At 42.7% G+C, this 25,744-nt stretch overlaps 2 protein-coding genes across 2 annotated transcripts in view; one reads left to right on the top strand and one right to left on the bottom strand.

Moving 5' to 3' along the window:
- The window catches only part of LOC6547979 (leucine-rich repeats and immunoglobulin-like domains protein 3), a 74,140-nt gene that overhangs the window by 6,067 nt on the left and 42,329 nt on the right, over positions 1-25,744 (top strand). The gene's annotated exons all lie outside the window — the stretch shown is intronic.
- Positions 3,418-4,658, bottom strand: LOC6547978 (serine/threonine-protein phosphatase alpha-3 isoform). The gene has a single exon (XM_001975088.3). The coding sequence runs from the start codon at positions 4,508-4,510 to the stop codon at positions 3,536-3,538; it is 975 nt and encodes a 324-aa protein (XP_001975124.1). The 5' UTR covers positions 4,511-4,658; the 3' UTR covers positions 3,418-3,535.

Below are 25,744 nucleotides of genomic sequence, written 5' to 3'. Positions count from 1 at the left end.
CTCCTGCTACAATTTTCTTTTTTATTTTGTGGTTTTCCTCGTTCCTTTTTTGCTGATTAATCATGCTTTTTTTATGGGTTCGCTGGCAGCTGTTCTTGTGGCAGTGAAAGTGGCCCGATTTCAAATTTCCTATATTTTGATAACTGAATTAGGGTTTTTGGGAAAATAAATTGTTCGAAATTTGAAGTGGTAAGCTTGATTAAATGTTTGTTCGGAAATTACTTTTATGACCTTATTTCAGAAGCGTGTATGCATTTCTACTGCAATTAATTAAATAGATGATTTTCTCCCAAATACTTTATTAACTCATTTTCAGTAGCCCCCAGATGTTCTAACTATTTTAGACAACTCATCTTCATCTGGCTTTATTCTGTGACGTCCTTCCCCTTTTCCCAAAAAACCAATTGCCGCAGTCATCATTTTTCACGGCATGCCAAAGGCACCCGCTTTTCCTGTCAAAAAATATTTGTTTTTATTTTTTTGAAATTTCTCCAAAGAGGAGAAGAGGAGATGAGGAAGGTGACCAGCTAATGCCGTGTCCTACCATTATATAATTTTCACTTTTTATTTTGTGCCGTCTCACCGAAGCAAAAACGTTATAAATCATTCGCATGGGCATATTTTTAATAGACTTGTTACTTGTGTTTCCACTTTGTTGGCCTTTTTGCCCTTATATTTTGGGATCGATTCCGGCGGTTTTTTCTCAGTTAATTAAACGCCAGTCTAGTTTGCGATTTTGAAAAGGGTTTTGGTTTTCGTAATCTTTTAATTAGCAAACATAACTCCTGTTTCGGTCATTCTAACCAAACCTCTGTTTCTTTCTTGCAGGTGAGTGAACTTTCGGAGGGATAACAAGCCAGTAAAATGATTCGAGTAAGAAAAGTTTATAATCAACTGGAAAAAAGTGAAAATCGCTCGTGGCGCAGAGTCAAATCAAGTGAAAATCTTTTCACACCCAGAGATACAATAGAAGAAGGCGAAGCTAGATTGTATGGGGATTTCCTTTTCCTTTCGCCCCAGCCATCACTTTCGCCCGCAAACAAAGCGGTTTTTGTGTGTTTTGAGTGACAAAACCGCAACAGACATTGACTTTTCACTGGTCGCCCCACTCCGGGATCCCTGAAAACTTTAAAGAACCGAAGCCAGGAACATTGTCATCATCATCATCATCGTTGGCATCAGTCAGCCCAACATTTCCTTCCGCTTGTTAGAGGAGGTTTTATTCGGGGCTTTTCGGGGGTTGGAGTCTGAAGCTTTTCTCCTTTTTTTTTTTTTTTGTTGCAAGCGTCACATTTGACGCCCCACAAAAAGGGGGGTTTTTTGCGGTTGGAAGGGGTGGTCTTCTGGAGGGTCTACTGTAACTACCTTCTGGCATATGGTTAAGTTGGCTTTGGCTTTGGGAGTCCGCACGTGATTGATGGTTCTTCTGTAGTCAATGCATATCCCTTTTTTCTTGCTTTCCGGGTTTTCGCCTGCACCTGTTGTCGCACCAGTAAACTGGAAAAGTTGCTGAAAAGTAAGGGAAAGTCTTGAAGATTTTCCCTGCGATAGGGTGGAGCTCTATAAAATGGAACAGCCCGTAGGGAAATATCCTTATAATGCTTGTTATTGCCATTTCCTGTTGGGTTTTTTTGCCCAGAAAAAGAGACCCCAAGGAAATGCAGATTATATGACTATAAAATGAAGACTTTAGTATTTCTTTTCAAAATGCCCTAAGCAGAATTATTTCCAAGGTAAATGCAGTTTTAAATCCATATCAAGCACCGTTAAGACAGCGTTCTTGGTGCTCAGCTCTACTTTCACTTTCCCCCCGCTCATTTTCCAGCTTTTCCGAAGGGCTACTGCCGACATGGAAAACATCTCCAAATCTCTAAACAAGCTGCGTCTCATTTCTCAGTTCTCAGTTCTCGATTCTCTACTTCCGAGACTTGTACGTCAATGTCAAACTTTGACAGATGCCAGCCGGCTAAGAAAGGAGAATGGAGCTGGGAAAAAAAAAGCGAAGCACGGATTTACTTTTATTTTATTACTGTCATTGTAGCTCACTGGCTGCTTCTTCTCCGTCTTCCGGGAAAAACCTTTGGGTCCAAGGTTGTGTGGCTGATGAAAGGGGGGAGAGTGGGTGGTGGGTGGTTTCCACTGCCGTTATGTGGCTTTTGCTTTTGCGTAAGGATACATGGTCGTCGTTATCCCTTTGGCTGCTTTATCATCCATCTGTGCTGGCTGCGTTTCTCCATTCTTTGGTTATCTGCTGTTTAGTCAGGCGGCGGGGAAATGGGCGAAAGTCTTTCGTCCTGCTCCTTCGACTGGCAGCTTTTTGGCAAGTCGTAAATTAAAAATGGCTTAATATGTAAATCCTGCAGCTTGCCGCCGTCTCTTTCCCACCGCCTAGCACTGGCTCTTTCGCTCAGATTAGTTTTGTGGATATTTCAGCTTACGCCTGTCCCTGTCTTCGCATCCATATCTCTGCATCTCCATCTTTTCCTCGGACATGCTGCATCCATTGTGGGGTTAATGCTGCTGGGTCCTTTCAACCCCTCATGTCTGCTTATTTGCCCGGGTGTTTTTGTTTTCTTGGCTGTTGCGACATCGATAGCTTGTGTTGTCATTTGTCAGCAACATCGCAAGGATATATGCAAGTGAAACTCCTTCTAGTCGCGTGCGTTGCGAAATTGGAATCCTTGCTTATTATGAATTAAATTTAGACTTGTTAAAGTGTAAAGTGCTGCTGAATTGAAGTTAGTTACTGTGTCCTGAGAACATAATTGCAATATCCACGTGGTAGTCCGCGGTACTTTGCTTAATCTATATGTCACACAAACCCCGCCCCTCTCCCCCTTTTATTATCCTTCAAATTTGCATTAATGGCCACTGTGCATCATTCCAATTTTCCGAAATGGATTGCCATTAATTTATTCCCTTTGCAAATTGCTGTGTCATTTAATTTCCCTCTTCCACCCATTTATATATTTTTTTTTCATATTTTCCCCGCCAATTTGCATTTCCCACTGTACAAGTGTGCGTGCTGTAATGCATTTTAGTAATTATTTTAGCTGCTTTTCACTTTCGCTGAGGGCAGTCATTAGCTTTTGAACTGGGCGCTACAAAAATGAGCGAGGGAAATTGTAGAAAATTCTTTGCGAACTCTGCCATAATTTAATTGGCCTTATGACTTAACTAGATGGAAATTAATGATTATTATTTATCAAATTAATATATATTACTTTTTGCGCGACTGTACAAAGTGCAGAAATCAGTGTCGGTTTTTATGCACTGATATTCTTGATGGGACGGATCATTTAATGGATTTTTCGATTAATTGCGTTGGAACTGCAGCAGTTAATTATGTAATCATAATATAATCAACATAAAATATTAGTACTCAAAAGTTTTTCAGAATATTATGTTTGTTGAACTACAACCGACAACGGAAATGTTTAGATTTTAATAATGCTCTTATAACGCCAACTGCGAAACGAAAAATTCACAATACCGTTTTGAACATGAACTAGTTGTAAACTGAACTAGTAAACCCTTAGTCCATATTGTCGGACAGTCTCTTGTGCTCCGATAATACTGGCCTCTGAACTCGAAAGGTGCACAACAAATCCCGATCGATGCACATCATGGCCCCAGCATTATCGAACTCCCCGCAGTAATTTGGAGCCGAGAAAATGGTAATCAGCTGGCGCTTGGCGAAGAACTCGTAGCCATCCTCGACGACCTGGTGACCCCGGCAAATGAGGTTCAGCTTAAACCTGTGCAAGAAGGCACTGACCACGTCTGAACCGAAGGTGTGGCTCACGCCCCTTTCGTTGGGACCCCAGCCCATGATTCGCAGGTCAGGATCGGACCACAGAATATCGCATATCAATCCGGACTCCGGGATCTCGATCGGTCGATGGATTTGCCTAATCTGCTCCATGCTGAACAAATGGGGACTCAGGCCGCCGTGGCAGCAGAAGATATTATCCTCGATGATCGCCGCCAGTGGCAGGCAGTTGTAGCAATCGACAAAAGTGCGCCACAACTTCACCGTATATCGCCGCTTGCACTCGTCGTAGAATCCGTAGAAGTGATTCAGGCTGGAGCACTCGTGGTTGCCCCGCAGCAGGTAGAACTTGGTCGGATGCCTCGCCTTGAGGGCCAGGAGCAGGGTCAGTGTTTCGATGGACTGCTTGCCCCTGTCCACATAGTCACCCAGTAGCAGATACACCGAATCCGGCGGATAGCCGTTGGACTCGAAGTAGCGCAACAGATTTAGGTACTGGCCGTGTATATCTCCGAGCAAATTAATCGGAGCCGAAATCTCCAGCAAAGTGGGCTGATTCAGCAGTACTTCCCGGGCCCGAGAACAAACCGCTTCGATTTCCCGGACAGAAATCTGAATCACGGATCCGTACTCCCCAATCAGTTTTAGTTTGGCAATGATCTGGTCCAGGTTGATTCCCTCATCGAACTTAAGAGCCCGATTTTTGTTCGATGCGTTGCCTAGCAACTTCTTCATCATAATTTCGGCAATTTGGAATTTTGATTCGCTATTGTGTGTGGTAAGAAGGGCTTTCGTTTCATGTGCACCAATTTGCAGGTTTATTTTTCCTAGTATTTTTGAGAGAAAAAAGAAAGCAAGGTGGAAAAATGGGAAATGTCCAATTTTATTTGTTAATCTTGGAGATTACCACAAATACTACTTCTCTTTCCTAGCAAATCTAAGACTAAGCCTAAGACTATAACCATTAAAAAGCCACATAACTGTCATTTCATTCAATCAACTAAATTTGAAGCACCAGTCCATGCTAAACGGCCCCACCCCCTCCCTCCACCCGGAAAATCCCGCCTTATCAATCCCCCCGTAAGCTCCTCGCCCATTGTCAGTCCGCCCTTCATCTTTGTGTGAGCAATCGCATCCGTTGCTTTTATTTTTCAAATCAACATAATGGACACTTTGCCCGACGGCAGCCTCATCCAGTCGCCTCCCACCCCCTTTTGGCCATCCCCTCCGGCCATGTCCATGCATACATACATATATAAACCAAAAAGCAAAAAACAACAAAAAAACGAAAAATACAAAGGCAACTTCAGTTTTTGGACTTTGACAGCTGACATAGAATGCAGAAAGCGAGCGACGCATTTTCCAGTGGGTGGGCCAGCCCCATTCCAGCCGCCCCACACTCCTCCCCTTCCTGGGGTGGATCAAGCCCCTCGTTTTCTTAAGCCAAAACCTACCGCAGATGCAAATTCTCCATGCTTGGTCCTTTTCTTCAAATGCACTTTGAATAAATTAATGGCTATTTGTTGGTAATGCTTTGAATGATTGTAGTTGAAGTACTATTAACGAAGGCATGAAAAAACATAAATATTCTTATTTGAACGTTGGAAAATCTCTTGAAAATTCTAATAAAATTTGAAGGCATTTCTGCCAGTGTATGTCCGTCTCGCCGCCACTCATTACACATTTTGCTAACTGCAACACGGAGTGTTGTTGCTGCCGCTCTTGCCTGTTGTCATGGCAAGTGTCACAACAGTCGCCTGCATTTTGTTGATTTTACGAGCATGTGACAGGCTGAGATTCTGCGAATGCATCAACATCAACACCAACCCAACCCCAGCCCACCAGCCCATCAGCCCATCAACCCTGAGCCGAGCAATGGAAATTGAAGAGGGGTTCGGATGGGGAAAGTCGGAAGCGGGCTGCAAATGTAAGTCGTGTGATTAGTAACGGATTCCGCAAAGGGCGCTGCGGAAAAGCGGTGGGGGCAGCCCCCCCTTGGAACTTCATCCCTGATCCATCAAGTTGACAAGACCATTTCTGGCCACATATGAACTTTTGTTCTTTGATGACAAATATTCTTGCACATTGCCTTGACTTTCGTGGTGTTGTATTTTTTATGCCACCACCTAAGCAATTGTTTTATACATATAACTTAACGTATGTATTTGTATATAATAAGTATAAGTTAGAGTATTTACCAGTCGAGATTTTTGCATTACCACTTCTTGTGTTTTGCAAGTATGTAAATATTAAAATATTTCACACGGACTATAATCTCTGCACTTTGCATTTAGAGAGGGACGGAAAACGTAGAAAGAGATTAATATTTTTGGATGAGCGGCTTCTGTTTCATATGGTAAACACAGCTGGACCCTTTCTCTTGAATTTTTGGTGGAATCCAGCTGAGTTTTTGCTTATCTAATGCATTTCGCCCCTACACGTTGTCTCCCTCGCACCGCCTTGCCATCTCGCTCTTCTGCTGCTCTTATCTCTGCGGATGATATTGTATTCCCGCGCACATGGATGCACTGAAAACAAATGCACTTACAAGCAAGCCAGTTAAATGTTGTAACCCGTTGTATTACCAAGACTTATTAAACTAATAACTAGCTAAGCACATAATTGACTGAATTATTTAGTTTGCTATCCTTGCGTTTGAAAACTTTATTTCTTTCGGTGTTTCAGCAGTAGCTCCCTCTCCCTCGCTCCCTTTGCTGGTCGCTGTAGTTGTTAATTGCTTGCTGCTACTTTCTTCAGCTCCCCCCTCTTTCTACAGCGCTCTCCCTCTCTTTCTTCTGTTAATCACTGCACACATGAACGCGGTAGTTGTTGTTGGCTTTGCTTAATGGGTTTTTATTTGTTTATGCATGTATGAGCATGAGTATGAGTATGAGTTTGAGTTCGAGTTTGAGTACTAAGATGAGGGATGCCCCCTGCTGACCACTCCACATCTTCCTGCCTTTCCATGTCTACTGCCATCTCCCTCCATTTATATTTATCTTAGCCTACAGTCGTCGCTTCTGCATTTTCAAGACCCATGGGAATTTTTACAAATGTTTTCAACGACAAGTGCTCTTTGCAAAAGAGCAGGATGGGCGACTAAAATTTCGAAATTGTTTGTATTTAAATGGGCGTGGCAGGAAAAGTTTTTTGATTTTTGCCCTCTTAGCTTTTGTTATTAATTATATGTTTGTGTGGCCCTTTGAAGTTGTCGAGATTCGTGAGGGGGCAGAAAAGTTGGGCGTAAGTCAACTTTTGTTTACATGATTAATCACTTGCTGGAATGGTCCACATTTTGAAAATCTAATCTATTTCGAATTTCAAAACGCATTGATATGCATGATTTAGCTTTACATTCTTAATAATCCCTTCTCTTACTGAACAACTAATTTATATTAATATATTGATACATTCATTTACATAACCCATAGAATAAGTGTACTTCACTTAGCTTTCATAACAAACCATCAATCAAACAGCTGAGCATATGACAAAATTCGAATCAATTAATTTCTTATAGAAGAAAAAATTCGGACATAAATATCAAATTTCCCTTGCAGTTTTTCACGCTACAAACATTTCCCCCTGAAAAACATTAAATACAGCTGCATACAATCGAAAACTTAATTAACATTGGACCGAAGGGAAATGTCATTTCATAATTTCGATTTCTGACATTTTCCAGGGTGCGATGGATGCAGTTTTTGCGGGCTGCGACTAATTAACACATTTATGGAGTGGCAAACACGATGTACAAATATAGAATACTTCCTACAGCCCTCATAAATACAACGTATGTGTGTGTGTGTGTGTGATCCGTTCCTGTTTATTGGAAAACCCATCCAAATGACCCCGAGCATTAACATTTGTTGCTGCATTTGTAATTATGCACAAACCGAAAGGGACAACTGTTGACATTTTCAATTGTTCCCATTCATGGCGACCCCAAAATGTTTGCTAATTAAGCAATCAAATAGTTGGCGCTTTGCTTTGCTGATGAAAGTTTTCCGCCAATTTTTCCAAATGTATTAAACTTTCTTAAAGATATACTAGGCTCTGGGCTGGGAGGTAAAATATAAATATACTGAATTCAGGGACAGGCGGCTAAAAAGTTCAAGAGTTCAACGAAAAGATACGGACAATATACGGACAAAAATACGGACAAAATCTGGACGCGGAGACGTGTGCCGCCAAAGCTTTTATAGCTGTCGCCGTTCACACAATGCGCTCCGAAACAAATATAAATCAACTCCGGAGGCAGGGGATCCCCCACCAATTTTCACTGTATGGCGAGAGACAAAAGATCCCGCCAGACAAAAAAAAAAAAAAGCAGAGAGTGGGAGATAGTTGCTGGTTTTTGTTTATTTATTCATTGATTTTAATACACTGCCGCATGCAGGGGAGTGAGAAACTTCTTGTAAATGGAAATGCATTTTCGATAAACCATTGGAAATTGATTTTCCCCCGCCAACACCTTTGCACCCCTTCCCCAATTTTCCGACTAATTGTGCGTGCTTGTGTGTGTGTGTGTGACGTTGGGTGGCATTTTCTTGTTCTTTTTTGGAAGCTGCTTTGTTTAGCTCTCATTGATTTCCAGCTGTTTTCCCGCTGCTTGCTGGAAATTAATTTCCCCTCTAAGCGGATTTTCATTGTAATTTTAATATTCCCTCTTTGCGGTTGCTGCAGTTGTTGGGTGTTCTTTTATTCATTTTATGGCTATTTTTATGTTTTAATATTTATGGTTTTTAATGTTCCATATTCAGTGGTTTCGTATGTCTGCTGCTATGCACACGAACCTCCTGCTTCCGATCCCCTCCCACATCCCAAACAGTTTCTCTTTTATAGGCTTGTTCTGCAACGGAAATTGATCGTAAAAACCCACACTGACTCCTAAAAAAAAGTTCACACGCTGAAGGGGAAAACATTAGTTATCTCACAGTAAAGACACTCAACATTTTACATGCATCTGGGCTAAAATACTTGTTTAGTAGAGATATTAGTTCCAGAGTCTTGCTGATTGTCCAGAGAGTCTGTTTAACTTACCGGTTAGGTTCATAAACAAAGTTAAAAAGATTCTTACCGCCGAAACCATAAATATGGTATGCTGAACATAAAAAATCATTATCCTCCATGTCCATTCCTGAACCACTCAATATATACCCATTTACTCCCCAGTTGATCCCATCGAAGTAGCGCTGCTTCTCCAGTTGTTTGCACTTAGCCAACTGGAGTGTAAACAATAGAAGCCGAAGAATAAGAAAATGTAGTAGCTGGCCATAAAAGCAAGTGCAACACTTGATCAGCTTAAATCAAACAAAATGAGGAATAACATTTTCACTCACACTTTTTCGCATTTCCACTCACTCGCTAACAAGTCAAGTCAACTCGACGTGTCGGTGGGCGGAAAAGGGGCTGGAAAAGTGGGCGGAAAAGTGGTAGGGGTGCGGTCGTTGAACGTCCAAGTCGGTGTACTATACCACACTAGATGTCTCTGTGCACGCGCCACTGGGGGAACTGTTATATATTTTCCAAACATTATAGCACTTTACACTTTTCACACGCTAAAATAATATTTTTCCGGGCTGCAGGAAGAGGAGCGGTGTGGCGCAGACTTTCAGAACGCAGTGTTTACTCTACTCCATTTGGCCGAAACAGTCCGCCCGTCCCCTCCTTGCCGCCCCTGCCCTCTCATCCTTTTGAGTGCGAGCTGTGCAAACAGCAAAAGGGAAACAAAAGCTGAGGGAGCAGCGCCAAATGTCAAGTAGCCGTCAATTGGACAGGACGACATGGGCGCCAGGAGGAGCTGCCTGGGCGATGGGCGATGGGCGGTGGCCTCAGCCTAAAGAGCCAGTGGGTTGAGACAGTTTTGTTAACCGCAATTGGGCTCACAGAATGCTACCAAGATCCCAGAAACGGGCCTCAAACTCTACACTCGGAACAATTTTCATAATTAAACAAGAAACCAGAATTAATTGGTTGAAAAACCTCACTTTTTAATCGGATTAGATATTTTAATTCCCTTTTTAATGCAATGTCTAGTAAGTTTAACTGGCTTACAGGGTGTTTACTAGTATTTCAACTTTTATAGTTCATATTTTTGCAGTGTATGTTAAGTGCTTGCATTTTTATCCTGGACGCCTTGTCTTCGCCTTTTTGCACTTCGTCTTTGGGCAAACAGTTTTTCCGTTGACTTTGCTACCCGCCCCAGCCCGCCGCTTATGTAGTCGGTTTTCCTCGCTTTTCCTCGCATTTCCACGGCTTTGCCACCAGAAGAAAGTCTGTGAAAGGCTGGCAGAAAACCGCTTAGCATGTTTACCGCTATGTACGTTCGGCACTTGAATTTGCCGCGTTGCGTTAGATCGCCGCATGTGTTTGTGGCCATTAGAACGGCTAAGAGCAAGCGCGCTTTCGGTTGGGAAAGGTGAGGAAAGGTGGGAAAAGGTCGGAAAAGCGGAAAGTGCCTGGAAGTAGGAAGTGGTCGGGGGAGTTGGAGTTGGAAACTCTGCCGCCGTCGCTAATGTTTGCTCTGCTCTGTTTAACCCATAAACGTGCTTTAACCGCTCGCCGACTTTCCTCAGACTGCGTGTATATGTATGTGTGTGTGTTTGCTTGGGTGTGTGAGTTGGGCTTTGGCAAACATTTTTTGCATCGGCAAAGAGTCGCGCACACACGCACGCAAACATGGGAAATGGAGCAACTCTGTTTGGCAGTGCCTATAGGGTTGCCAAGTGGTCGAAAGTTTTTATTTTCGGGCTTTTGTAGTGACTGTACTTGAACAGTACTCCTTGTTAGACTCATTTACATGAATTAAACATAATGGGGCTAATGTTTAAAGATTTTGTAACTTTTTGCCAAAATTTTCAGTTTCACTTACTCTGTTTTTTCTATGCCTACACACCATTCGCTTTCTACAGAAGCATCACAAAGCGTACTTGCCGCTTAAACTAATTGGGAATTCTACGCTTAAAAGAGACTTTCTCTGGCTTTACCTTAACTCCGGCTAATCACTCACTTATCTACCCAAATCTTAGGCAATTAATTGAGTTGCACACAACCCATGTCCCCCGTAATCCCACGAAGAGATGTTGATCTTGACTAGAAGTAAAATCTAATTAATATTACAAAAAACGAACAAAACAATTGGGAGGCATCAGCTTCTAAGCCTGGGACGTGTTGATGTCTATTTAAGTTAATACTGATTAATGCTGACAAATTAACTATGAAATTAATCAATGTCCGAGTATGTAGAGCAAGTTGAACAACAGCGGACAGTCAAAAGAGGCGCACGTTGATAGGGCAGCTCCACTGTGGCGACATCTAGCGGCGGGGGCTGCTGGGCCTTCGAGGGGTCAGAACTTCTGTTGTTTGTCACTTGTGACGATTTATCAATGCCAGCATAAATAAAGAAAAGCGAGCATTTCATCAAAGTGTCAGGCAGATTATCAACTCGTCGAGAGAAACTGGGCCTGGGCGACTAGAGATAGAGGCGGCGGCGTTCAGGCTCGATTTGAGTTGACTTTAGTCCACTGCCCTGCCTTATAAATGTATGTACGAGTATAGTAAATAAATACTGTATAAATGCTGTGGCATTGTGCGTGTTTGCAGTCCATCACACAACATGTGATAATTCCAGGTTCATCAGCATTATAATCAACATAAAAAGTCAACTTTTGTGCGCCAACTAAAGTATTTACTTATTTATGCGGTGTAAGCGACATGTCTGTTCGCATTTACCATGCAAAAGTGAGCATAAAAGTTCACATCATCATCCCATTCACATTTACCATTTCCCATCCCATCCCATTCTTGAGGATGCTGCTCGGCTGCGGATGGTGATGATGATTGAGCAATGGCACGCAACGACTTTATCTTTATCTTCATTTTTCGGCATCCGAAATTGCATAATTTATTGCGTGTGACAAATCATGAAGGCAGCCGGTGACATTCGTACGGAGCAGGACCAACAACTGCTTTGCATAACTAATTAGGACCGACGGAAGATGGACATGGAGTTGTTCCAGGTGTCACGGGGATTAATGTAGTCAGTCCATGTAACCCGTATCTCTTCGAGTGGCTCAGTTGAAGTTTGGGTGCCTGAGCTAAATAAAATACTTTTCCTTCATTATTATTTATTTGAATTGTAACTGTGTACTGTGTTTTCTAATCCCCTGCTCCACATATGTAAATGAACCTCTTTGGAGGCCCCCAGCATTGGCGCAACCCATATGATATTCAAAATGAAGGCATTAGCCCGACAAAAGGGCATCGCAATCTAAATGAGAATGCGTCAGCTTGTAATTGGAAAGCGCATGGCATATGTTATCGGCTAAGAAGCACCGACTATCGGGTTCAGCCGGTTTAGACAAGTTCCCATAAATTGGATGCCGCTCAAAGTTGTGTCCACTTAGGAGATGTCACAACACCAGATGGGGGCCACGGATCGTGGCAGCGATAGTCAATTGTGACCATTGGATGCTCAAATTTATGGTAGCATTCTCGATGGGCGTTGAGAGAACCCCTGGCTGTTGGGATGTGAAATAAAATCTCAAAGTTATGGACTGCAACGACGGCAATCGCAGCGAAGATTTCCAGTAATCTTGACCGACATTGGTTGCATGCATAAATTTCGCAAATTATGGTCGCTCACACTACGAAAAATCCGCAGGCTATGGGGCAGAAATAAAAAGTATCGAAGCCACCAAAAACCATCATCCTTCGCAGGCTAATTGAACCAGTAAATCGCAGTCACATTGCCTTGGGCTTCGGTTCGCTTCCAGAGTCAAACCTTTCCTTCATTTTTCCGTGGCTTTGTTTTTCTTGGCCATTTTTGGCCTGACTTTTTCCGCAATTCCAAACCGTTTGCTCCGTTGCTCCGTTGCTTTGCCCTCGGGATTTTCATCTTTGGACACGACTTTGTCGTTCTGTTCTTCGATTCGAAAGTTCAAGTTTTCCCTGCCCTGCGGGCAAATGCTGTCATATTTTTGGGCAGTGTCAAAGATAGCTGAAATTCGGAGGTGCGAGAAATTAAAATAAATAGAAGGAAGGCGAGTTGGAGTTAAGCATTACTTTCCTATATATTCCCCACAATCCCCCACAGCTTCAGTACAAATTTAGGGAAAACCCTTATGTATACTTATCGTAACCAAACGCTGGCAGCAAAGAATGTATTCAAATTCAAATGAGATTATTCTCTGCTCTTTAAAACACATCCTGCGGCAGAGTACAGGCATGTAAGACAATTAATAATACTTAAAAAGGGGCTAGGGAAGGGGTTCCCCTCCCCTCCCTAAGGGATACAAACCACCCACATATGAACATCCTCGTCCATTTGAGGGGAGTGCCTTGGGCAATGAATAATGTGCACTCACCTGGAAGCATTAAGCCGACATTCTTTCCATTTTGTTGAGTTATTGACTACACTTTTCCTTGGCTTTCCACCCGGAGAAAGGACCGAAAAATTATTACGAATTGCGCACGTATATGCTGACTTTAATTGAAATTAGGTGCGATAATTAAATGCATTTTTGTATGCCCATGCTAAGGGTGCCCTTTGACCCTCGGCAGGAGTGGCTGCAACCATATGGCACATGGAAACCCAAACAGGTCAGAAGGGTGTGCGTTTATTTTTTGTTGAATCAAGTGTGGTCACTTATGTGGCGATATACATCGAGTTGATTTATGACAGCATATGTGGGCATTTTCAGGGTAGGGGTTTTCTAGAATAAATTAAAGCCAAGCATGAGGCTTACAGCTGCTCAAAATGCTGTGAAAAGGTGTGAAAGTGGGCTTGAAACAGTTCCAAAATGATAGGGAGTATTTCAAATAATATATTTTTATGCACCAAAGAGCACTACTAAGTTGTCCTCTAAACTTTTTATTTGCAGGTGAGCATATTTTTGGAATTTATTGCATATCCGCACATAAAACAAACGTAAGTTAACCAGATGCAATGATTTGTGAATTCCGCAAAAAAGGAAAGCAAACAAATGGGAAACAACATATTTGCCCTGCAATCAATAACGAATGCATTCTGCTATTCAATTTCCAATTCATTGCCATGCAATTTTCAAATATGTTTGGGATTTTAAATGCGCCTTTGATGTCGTTGGCGTTGGCGCTCCCGATTTCCCCCGATTTCGCCCGATTTTCCCGTTTTCCCGTTTCCCTCAGATTCCTCATCTATTTCCCATGGGAGTGGTAACATATGCAAACGGCATTTTGTGGCTGCATCATTAACAGCATGAGGCCAGAGGCGTCCCAAGGGGAACTGGTAAATAAGGGGCGGGGTCGTGGGTCAAGGGCTCCAGTTCGACAGACAATGGAGGACCTGGCAAAAACAATTACATTTCAATTTGGCTGATGTCAAAATCAGTCTCGAGGCCCCATACCTTAAACCCCCAAAAGTCAGCCACTGGCGGCTGAACAATTGTTAATTGAAAATTGTTGGCAAACAGCGGGAAAATCAGGAAAAATGGGAAGGCTGCATGTTGCATGTGGCCAAAAATATTTATGCATTCAAACAATGCCAAATGAGCACTATAAACAAAAAGAATTGGTTCAGTCAGTCCCTGGGTATGGTTAGAAATTTCAATAAATTATTAAACAGCGGGACGGGGTGAATCAGCGGGACGGGGTATATGGATTCGAAATTGTATAATCATTTTAATGGAAAATATGCACAATTTTAAACCAAAAACATTCAGAAAATGCCTGTTTGGTGTTTCATTACTCGCTCTTTGACACAATACTAAGTGCATTGAAATACATATTATAAGTCTTTGTACAGCCTGGAATTTGTTTAAACTATGTCAGCAATTTCGATGCTCACAATGGTTTTAACAAATTACAATTTGGCCAAAGCGAAAGCATTTGATGTGCAACGAAAAAATGTAAACTCTATAAACTGCTTATACCATCAATGCAAATGGACCAATATGGCTGTCAGTAATTTCAATTCATTAGGAACTGTTGACATTTTACTGTCAGATGAAACTGATAATTGCTGCCATTAGAACATAATTAAATGCATTTAGACTAAAATTGTTTTGGGGGATTTTAATAGAAAAATTCCTGCCGATAATAACATTAGCTACAACATTTTAATTGCTCTTCATTAGAACAACGCTATGCAATGCGATATTTTCGTGTGATTTGCAGACTATTAAATACAAATCAAATCGCAACTAATTAATCTATAGCCATTTTGCATAGCTCCCAGCTCTGCTCCTCTGTTTTTCCCACTCTCTAATTGCCTCAGTCATCAATAAAACATCAAAGAGCAAACGGCGTCGGACGAAAACTAATTTGGCCGAAGAGGAAACTTGGCTACCACCTGCTTTTGGCTCATCAACATCGCATCGAGATGGCTTGGTTAATGGTTAATGGTCTTTAAGAGCGCATTTAAAACGCGTTTAGTACATGCGTTTCCCCTGTTTTCACCAAACTCCAGCTATTTTCTATCTTTGTGAGGAGGAGAGGTGGTGAGGAGGGGGGCAAGGATTGCGAAATGGTTGGGGATTTTCGATTAGCTCATTTCCGCCTTTCCTTTGATATTCCGGCAAAAAGAGGACGTAAATTGAGCTGCCAAAAGCTTAAATATTTATCCAAACTAATTAGCTAAGCCAAATTGAAATTGATCGAAGACTGAGGGGCACTCGACCCTGTGGAGGATATGAAAAATGTAATCTGAAACATATTTGCTCATATATTCATGGTATTTCGCCTGCCCACTAATCATTCCCCTTACGATCTTTCTGATTTTTCATAACCTTCTTGGCAAATACACCAAGGCATTTCTCTGCGGGCATATTAGCTCCGCCATTCTTTTTGGCCAAAGTCATTAGATGCGGCCAACAAAAGCTGGCTGCCTTTGTTTACGTGCACAGTGGGTCTTAATTAAATTATGACTACGTTAATGTACCGTTACACTCTGCCCACTCCATTTTAGTGGCTTTGCATGTCGCTGCTCATCAGCCACAAATCGCTACGGCTCACACACACACGTGCACACACACACACACACACAAACTGATTAACATTAACCCACACACACAGGCAACTTCCCACTCCAGAAAAATGGAGTAATTTTTGTTTCCTTTTCCGGCGCCTTTGTTATTTCGCCCGGCAATGTTGTGTGTCCTTATGTTGACTTCCGCTGCTTTGGCGTTTCGTGTCAGCCAGTCGAGCCATTTGAGCCATTTGCGATATGTAAATAAAGTAATTAAAGTAATAAAATTTGTTTTAATGTTGCAAACGCGCGGGGCCAAGTTCGGCGTAGGATCCTTCGGTGGAAAGGTGATAATTACGCTTATTTAATCATTTATTATGGCCATTTTTATGTGCTTTTTTCGCTGTCACCCCGTTTGTGTGTTTGCTATCTAATGCTTTCGTTCTGTTTTCCTCCCTCACCTATAACGTTCCTTTTTTCGCTGCAATTGTCGATTAATTTGTTTATGGCACGAAATTGTCGCGTTTATCACGTAGCTCACCTGCTAATTCCTCACTTGCTTCTGCTATACTCATATTTTGTAGTGTCTTATTCATTTGTTCTAGTTTGTTTTAGTTACAAGCTTAGATACCCTATAAAACCTGATTTACGTTTTGTAAGAAATTAGGTAATCCTTATTTACTTTTACCTCGTTTCCATTGACCTTATTTACTATCTGTTGGCTATCAACTGCTAAAAAATTGGGAAGACGCATCAATTAAATTTGCGCATTTTCTGCTCAAATGAGTGTTTTTCATGCAAATAATAACAGCACTCGAAAAAATAGACCCCTGACCAATCGCCATGGAAACTATTACCCCAAAGTTTCACAGCGCATGCAGACGGATATAAAAACAATTTTAAATTAAATACCAGACAGCACAGACAACGAAAATAGAAAAAGAACGCTAGACCTCCCCACTCGGAAAATAAATAAAAACAGCAACAAGCGAAACAGCTTCATTTAAATGGCACGCAAGGGCGCCACTTGAGTCCTGGACATGCTCCAAAATCCCCCAGCTCCCCCAGCTCCTCCTCCTGTACTCCTCCTCTTCGACCAATCTGAACTTCGGCAGACAGTGTAATGAAAAAACTTCTCACACTTTGGAGCAAAAACACAGGCAGAATTAGAAGTGTAGTGATGGCAAAAAAAAGGCAAACAAATGCCTGGGGCGCGTATTAAATAGTTGCCATTTTTTTGGGATTCCCCCTCCAATGCTACCCCTACATTTTTTCTTCTTTTCGCTGTGCATCCATGAGTAAATAATTTTCAGGTTCAAGTGGCATAAAATTCCCTTCACTCTCCCTCTCGTTTCCTACAAATTACACGCTCTCCACACTCCACACCCACCCACTAATTCGCCCCCTTTCCGCCCAAAGAGCCCGCATAAATAACGCCATTAAACATGTTCGAAAAAGGAGCCAGGGGATAAATGGAGGGGGGGCTATTATTATTAGTGGGTGGACAAGGGGCGTAGGTGGGTCCCCCTGTGCTGTTTCAGCGCTACATTTTTATCTGCCGCCCATTTCAAGTTTTCTAAACAACATTCGGCTGGTGTGCACTGAGAGAAAGCAGCTTGGAAATCCTGCAAAGGCGCTGCTGAATTAGAGTTATAAAAAGTGAAATTACTCTGCTTAATATCATATTGCTGCATGCTATCAAAACTGCAGCTGAGAGGCATTAGCTCCCCATTGTTCTCAGTGTCCCGGCAGCTTCGGCTCTGTTCTCAGCTTTCCCCGGCATTTAGCTCTGCCATATATCAAGCGATCCAGCTCATGTGTCTGAGCCCTGTCGTGCGGTTGCCAACCGGCGGACGCAGCCTGTTCAATGTCCTGGCATCCTGCTCCTGTTCCTTCTGCTGCTCCTGCTCCTGCTCCTGCTCTTGTTTCGTTTGCCACTCCGGTTTCTGCTCTTGTATCCCCTGGTTTTTACCCTCGAGTGTGCCTGTTCCTGTTCCTTTTCCCATTTCCCCTACCAGGCTTCGGCTTAATTGCCAAATGTGTTTAGGTGCGGTTTCGCCTTTCCATTGTCCTCGCTCGTGGCCGTCCGTGTGCAAGCGCTTTTCCGCCCGGTAGAATTAAAAATAAGGCATCGGAAAAACAGGGAAAATGGGAAAAGCTCAGGGGACGCGGGGGCCATGAAAGGCCATACAAACAGCTGAGGCCCTTTACTCGATACATCGCACAAATTTGCATGTTTCGGACGGCCCAATTCACGTTGAGCCGAGCTTTTGAAGTTTTATGGTTGCCATTTGATAACTTGGCACACGAATGCGAAGTTATCCTGAATGGCAGGGGCGTTTGCAAAGTATTGCCAAGGTTCGATAGCGGCATAAAATACGATTGCATTGGCTTCTTTTTTCCTGGTACATTTCGTCCAAATGTATGGCGATTGTTGTCCGTCCCATATTCCCTCCTTTAAACCTAAAATACTCTCGCGAGTCCAGCACTCGAATTAAAAATGTATTCCGACTCGTACATGCTACTTTTTATTGAATGCTACCATTTATTTACCTTCAACAACTCCGCCCAGCAAAGGAATAAAATTCTACCATTGAAACACTAATTACCGTCGGTTGGCACGCCCCCGCAAAGAGCCACGCCCACTGCCCCGTTTTCCATTCAGCTGGGACACGCTTTTGTGGCATTTGATACCCTGCAGTCTAGACCCGATAATTGTGACCGATTTTCGGGTCAGTCTGCGCCTGCTGATGCTGTTTCAGTTTGCCACTCTGGCTAAACGGAAACACTTCAAAGACTCAGAGGCCGAAAAAGCCGAAAGAAAAATGCAAATTTTCCCAACTCACTCTTGATTTGCCGACTTTCGTGTGGCGCTTGTCGCTCGATTCATTTCAATATGTGCCGAGGGTGAGTTATGAAACTCGGGGCGTTTCACTTGTTAAAACAAATTATAGGTTTCGTTTTGATTATTTTGAGCGTTCTTTTTTCCTTGGCTTTTTGAGGTAGGTAGGCAGGCCCTGGTGTATAATAATACGAATTCATTTGCATATTTTCCAAGTCGAGGGAGCGACTTGTCAGCTGCGAGGCAGCAGTAAATGAAAGCCTAAGGGAAGTCGGATTACAGACTTTCCCAGGCCCGAGAGTCCTTTAAATGGGTCAGAGTTCACAAGAAGTTAAAGACGTTGTGGTTTCCTGCTTTATGCCCGACATGTGTGCCTCGCACTTAAGTCCACAAATCGCCTTTCCATCTTCGATCCGTCTGTCACTGAATCGGGCCGGCCCACAACAAATGTGTCAAACCGAAGTCGGATCAACAGCACTAAGCGGCATATTAAATGCCATCCATTGAGGAGGCAATCGCGGCACTCTCCAGCCGACGACTCATTTAAACTCAAAACGTCAGATTATTAAACTTTGATAAGGCGCACAGAATCATATAAACTCGTACTCGTTTGTACTGTATACATACATATAACGCAGCGCAGATACCCGTGGGCAGCAATTGAGGATGAGTCTCTGACTTTGAGCTGGAGTTCATTCCTGCTTCATTCTTCATCCGCCGGCTCAGCCACTCAGTTCAGATGTGTCGATTACAATGGCAATTTCAAGCCGTCTGACGGCTGATGAGGATCATCGCGCTCACGAGGCATGAAAAATTATGGCACGTACTCTCCCGGCTAGATTTCCCGAAATGATAATCAAGAAAATCATACACATATGACTCCTCCTTTTGCCAGCGATATGGAAATAAATATTCCCCATTAATGATGATGAGCCGTGGCGAAAAGTCTTTAAGTTTTGAGCAGCGCCTGCATCTCAGATGGGTCTTTTGTTCGAAGTTTCGCGTTTCGCCATGGGAATGTTTTAACTGAATGTTTTCATAATAATGGGGTTACATTTGAAACTTACTCTATAATTATGGTTTAATTCTCTACGTTTCTGATTAACATTTTTGATTCAATAGCTGCGCTCGTAAATAAACCCATAGTTGTCCAACTTTTTCATAATCTTCGTTCGTTAGAGAAAACCTGAGCTTAGTTCCCGACTCCCATAATCGAATCAATCAATTTCGGGCCCAACTATGACCACGCCCTCCCCTTTCACCGCAAACTTAATATAAATGCAAATTTAAATCAGGAATTGAAGAGAGTCTGGGCCTGAATCCGAGGAAAAGCGATGCGTAGCAAATTCAAAATGAAATGAAACGAATCGCCGAGCTGGCTTAGTTTGTCCATCTCAACTCCGGCTTTTTCCATAGAAATGCATTAAATTCTGCTGCTGTGGAGGAAAAGATTGAGAGACGACGATGAAATATGCGCACAAATCATTTGGTTAGGCTGGCTTTTTATTTTGGCCAGCAGGTAGACAGATAAAGCCTTGCCAAATCGAAAAAGCTGGATCGATTCAACCCAAGTTTACAGTGGGAAAGTGTGTAGTTTTGGCCAAATCTGAATGTGGGTGCCCTACTTTTAGCTAAGAAGTTAACCCACTGTTCTGCTTGCTGGCCTTCCATTGCAAAGGAATTATTGTAGGTTTTTATGGCTGGCTGGGTTTTTAATTACACCAAATTGGTTTTAAGTATTGCCCATGCAGCCACTGTAAAAACTATGTTATTTCGGCTTATGCAAAACCAGTTTTATCTGATTAGGCCTATGCCCCCTACAGATTCCCCCTCGATTCGGATTCGGATTCGGTTTTGGTTTTGGTTTTGGTTTCGTATTCGACTCTATGAAGTCTTTGTTGAGCTTTGGTTACGCTTTTGGGCTTTGGCTTTTGGATATGGTTTCGGTTGTTTGTGATTTGGTTTGGTGAGCGTTTTCTTTTCTTACGATTTCAAAAGCCACAAAAAGCAGGCACAAACGCATCGTTAGCCCTGTTTTTGTTGTTTGCCGTCGATCAAAATGCAATCAAAAATGTGCGGGTTCGTCGTGGCCAAAAACTCCTCCCTTCCTTGAACCCTTCACCGCTCCTCCGGCTACTTTGTTTGATTGTGTCCGGCACCACAAAATAGTTTTGTTGCTGCCTCGTAAAGATTTCTATCGCAGGCGATGGCGAGCTGAATGGGTAAAATCGAAGCTGAATTGGCCTTTTCTCTTCGTTTTCCATGGCTTATTATTTATGGTAAGTGTCTGTTTGGGTTTGTAATTGATTTTTACAGTTCTCCACTCTGCGGTTCCCCAAGAGTTATAAACTCCGGCCGCGATCGGTATCAATGGTGGTTCAAATGGCACCATAAATAACGTGTTCCAGCCGCCTTTGTCTTTATGATGGAAACTGTTGAATATCGGTTCTGAATTGTGGCTCTCACATTTTAAAAAGCTAGAATATTTCGCCAAGGTTTTTAGGACTCAACTTTGGAAATAATCTCACTAGATAACGATCTTCAGCTCTTCTGCCCTATAAACCGCGTAGAAACACAAAGACGATACCTTTTCGATCTTAATTGATTTCTTAATCCCAATCTTGGAACATGTTGCACCATTAGTCCCATTTTAAATACCCAAAACCCTTCTAAACTACATTCAAAATGCATTAAAAGCGCGGGAAACAACAGAACCGAAAGAGTAGCCAAAAAAAGAACGATATAATCCAATTAATCCTTAAACGTTTTTTAAGAGCATATAATTTAAACACACGCCGACGCTAAAAAGCGACAAAAGAAACCAAAGCGAACCCAAAAACCGAAAAATACAGAAAAACCGAAACAGGAACACACCCAAAACAACAATGGTACTCGGTGTGGAGCACGACCAACAATGCCGGATTCGATCGGGGGATCTGGGGATCTGGGGCTCCAGTTCGGCATGGTATGGTGTGGTATGGTGTGGTATGGTGTGGTATGGTGTGGCATGGTACCCATCTGACTCACTGATTGCGATCGGGAGCGGAAGGTGCGTGAACAATGGAAACAATCGAACATAATTAGGCTAAAGTGCTGCGGATAAAGGCGACTCCTGCTCCGCGACCACGTTCATAAATAAAAACGACAACGCAAATAAATTGTAGCGAATTTTTATAATTAATTGCATTGTCGTCGACGGGGCTCTCGTTTAACCAATCCGCCCAGCCAAGGGGTTAAGCAGTTTGCCAGTAGTTTTTGCTGATGCCCCGATAATGCCGCACACAGTAGGCGGCTGGCGGAGGGGGCGTGGCACCGCTGAGGGGGCGGGGGCTCGTGTACTAAAAGCGCATTAACAAATCCCCTAATCAGCGTTGGCAAATCGTCCTCTGTGGGTGTCTCTCTGTGGGTTCCTTTGATTTTCTGGAGTCTCGGTGCACCTAAACTTATGCATTTTCCCGTGGGTTGCAGTGATTGAATGATGGTTTAATAAGGAAGAGCAGCAGTTAATTAGAAGATTAGTTTCCAATCTGATGGCAAGCATCAGTGCGGGGAGAAATAACGATTATTATTAATATAAATTTACCTCAATCAGTGCTTTTCTCTACTCAGTATATTGAATTCATGCATCAGTTTATTATCGGTTTATTAATGCCCTCTGTATATTGAATTCATTTAACATACAAAAAGTTGCAGTGCAACTTCTATCTGAAGCTCAAATATCCTATAAGCTTTGAGTAATAAAGGGAGGCTAGCTGTCTATTGAACTATGTGGTAATAATTTATTGATTTCCCACTAAGGCCAGCCTGCTTTTGACCCAAAATTAATCTGCCCAGCATTATCTCAAAGAAGGAAAAGGCAATTGTTCGGGGAACTTGGCTGCCACCTTAGGAGAGGGCAGTGCTGCTCATTATGCAAGTACGAGTATATGTGGTCTAGGCCACAGATCCTTCATGTGTATATATGATATTACTTCTGCCTGGCCGCCTTAATTCGCCTACTTTAGTGAGCTGGTTGCCATGTACTTTGCCAACTGCCGCCATTCCTTTCGGCTTTTTCCACTTCTTGTTGGCTTAGTTTCCTGCTTGAGCGCATTTCCAGCCGTCAAAGGCGGCCTTTGAAGTTAATCCTACATACAGACTCACACAAATGTGACCCGGCCATGCCAGTCTACTATAATTGTGTTTTAGCATTTAACTTTGGCTCCTACTTTTTCCTTCATTTTTTTTTTTGCCCATTTGCCCTACCAATTTTGGTGTGCGCTTCTTTTTGACTCCCATTTCGACTTCTCCGGGCCATTGTTTGCCTAATTTTCTGCCTCTGGGGACTGAAAAAGGGGGGGCTGTAACTCCAAATTGGGTGATAGATGATTTGAGCTAAAGAATGAGTTCAAGTTGCTGTGAAATGTATGGGAAGTCTGCTCTCCGCCTTTCAATTAGTTCGAAGAATCAACCAATGCTAGGTTTTGCTTAAAATGTTTTGCTGAAATTTAAAGCTGGTTCTCCTTCCGCCCAGGCGTTTCGATTGTATAATAATAACCACCACTTGAATACAAATTTGTGAACAGAACTCCGCCTTTTTCCTAAAGATAAACACACTCCGTCTTAGCCATATGGATATGTTTTATAGACCACCTCTTCTTGGCCATAAAAACCGCAGCAGCTGTTACAGCGTATGAAGAACATTTGGCAAATGCCACAAAAGACGACGCGTTGCGCCTGCAGGTAATTTATCTAATAAAATTATTATTACCATATATTATAATAAATGGGGCTTAATAAGTAGGCTAAGATATAGGGAGACGCGCCGACGACTGAGGCAGACAGATTTTCCATGGCACCCCTGCCGCTTTTCCCCGAGTTTTCCATTCGCCCCAAAGGAGGCTGTCTTGTCGGTCACGTGCCGCTTTCGCAATTTGTGGCGGCGTCTCCGCCGACAACTGGGAAAACGGGGAAAACTGGGAAAACCGCACAAATGTCTCCGCAGCTCGGCCACCGAAAATAGCTAAACAATTTGAAAAGATGTCGCACAATTTGACGACACAAACACGGCAGCTCGGTATTGCCACAACCATGTAGACGAGACAAACGACACGGCGACGGCGCATTTGAAATGCAAAGTAGGCAACACCGAGGGGCACGCCCCATTTTGGCGGCGATATAGTCGATGTCTGAGCAAATCGGCGGAGCAGGGTCTTTGGAAGCAGCTACAGTCGCTTAATCAATTAATCACGTTTAATTAAGGTCGGGAAATGGGATCTAAAGAAGAGATGGTACGTTACATATGCGGATACTTTTAATACTTCACGTGATGCACTAATAATAAATGTAAAATACATTTGAAAATAAATATACCTAGCAACTGCATTGAATTTTGTTACCTACCCACTACTTACCTGAACAACTCTTTCAATTCGAAAGATATTTGAAGCCAACTGCCAACTTAGTAGAAAGGTGGCCTACAAATAGCTTCATTTGGGCCAACAAATTTCCTTGACCAACGTTGCGAGCCCCAAAGCCAAAAAAAGGGGTAAAACTAAAGCCAAAGCCAACAAATATTTATGTTAAATTTGATGTTGTACAACATCCAGAATGGGAGCACACAATTGAAATGGTGCTTAATTTTTTATGGCCATCGCAAACACTCAAGTCAAACAGGCCGACCACAACAACAACATGAGTATCCTTGACAAAGGGAGGGTGCCATAACCGCCAAAGGAAAAAGAAAACGAAAACGAAAAAAATGTTTCACTTTTTTCTGGTTTCATTGGGTGGTGGGGAAATTCTTTTGCAACCGCTACAATTTTGCGGTTTGTAAAACTTTTGGCCATTCTACCTTTTTTCTCCTCTTTGCTGCTTTGTTTTGGATTTTGTTTGCTGTCCGCTTGTGCCTTTTCCACTTGTTTTCCATTATTTTGTTTGCATTTGAATTGAAAATTAGTATTTTGGGGCACTTTAGCTTCGACCCCGCTGCTTGTGCTAATTTATCATGCAACGTTCTACTGCCCCCAAGAATTTTTCACTTTCCATTTCCGTTTGGCTGGCGAAGGGTTTTTCCCGCCCCCTCGAACTGTTTGTTTAGGCTTTTCTTACATAATTTTATTTATGACATGTTTGATTGGGTCCTTCCAAGTCCAAGTCCGTCGAGGGGTGGGCAGTTGTGAAATCCTTACAAATGGGTTGCGCCTCTCGAGCCGCTGGAATTTATGCCAGGACATGACTCAATTGCAGTCAAGTCGCTCACTCAATTTGCCAGAACGAACAGAACTTTACAATGTAATAAAGTCCACGGGCCGACGTGCCACTCCGCAAACAGAAATAAACACGAAACAGTAGTGCCTTTGCCCTTGCCACCCAGCTTTGCCCCCTTGCCACCGTGCAAAATCCCCCACAGGCCCCACTAACTAAGGTAGACGGAGCCCCAGAGCCTGCGCAGACATCGTCGACAACGACAACTAATGAGTTCCTAATTTAAATAAATTTCTACTCATAAATTAAAAACTAAGAGACAAGGACAGTGTGTGCCTGTGTGTGTGCCTGTGCTTGTGTGTGTGCTTGTGTGTGTGTGTGTGTGTGCAGGGCATGACGACAGATACAGTCTGGCTGTCAATTCCCTCGGGTTGGCAAAAGATTAAATGGCTGGAATAAGTTAAAGTAATACGAGAACATTACGAATTTCTAAAAAAATATTATAAAGCATTTAAGGGGAAGTAGGGAAAAAGTATTTCATTTTGCTATGGTAAATAAGCAAACGTACTATGGCTTTAAATGTAGCTCATAATAATTTGCTTTTCAGCTCATTAGTCAGGACCTAAAGAAGAATAACTTTGGTTCTCATGCAGTAAGTAAGCTCACCAGTAATTTCAATTATTCCCACTGCCTTTTCGGTTGGCTCTAACCAATTCAAGCTCCATTATAAAGTCAATCGCAAGTCGATTTGGTGCCCATCCGCCTCAGCAGCGATTCATTATCCTGCAATGACCAAAACTATTTACAAATTTCTTCTTGCGCTCACGCATCGAAATCCGACTTTATGAGTGGTCTATGGTAAGACGGAATCCACCAACGAGCCGCGCATAACCACATAAATCAGTTTCTAGCCCCGGCAACTGTGCGCTAAATGCCGTGACAGCCGCCAAGGAGCTCCAAAGTCCGAAAACCAAGCCAAGCCCAGCACAGCACAGTA

The sequence above is a fragment of the Drosophila erecta genome, unplaced genomic scaffold (genome assembly GCF_003286155.1).
Source record: "Drosophila erecta strain 14021-0224.00,06,07 unplaced genomic scaffold, DereRS2 tig00000092-arrow-pilon, whole genome shotgun sequence".
NCBI classification, from domain to species: Eukaryota; Metazoa; Arthropoda; class Insecta; order Diptera; family Drosophilidae; genus Drosophila; species Drosophila erecta.
This window is presented reverse-complemented; position numbering and strand designations above follow the sequence as displayed.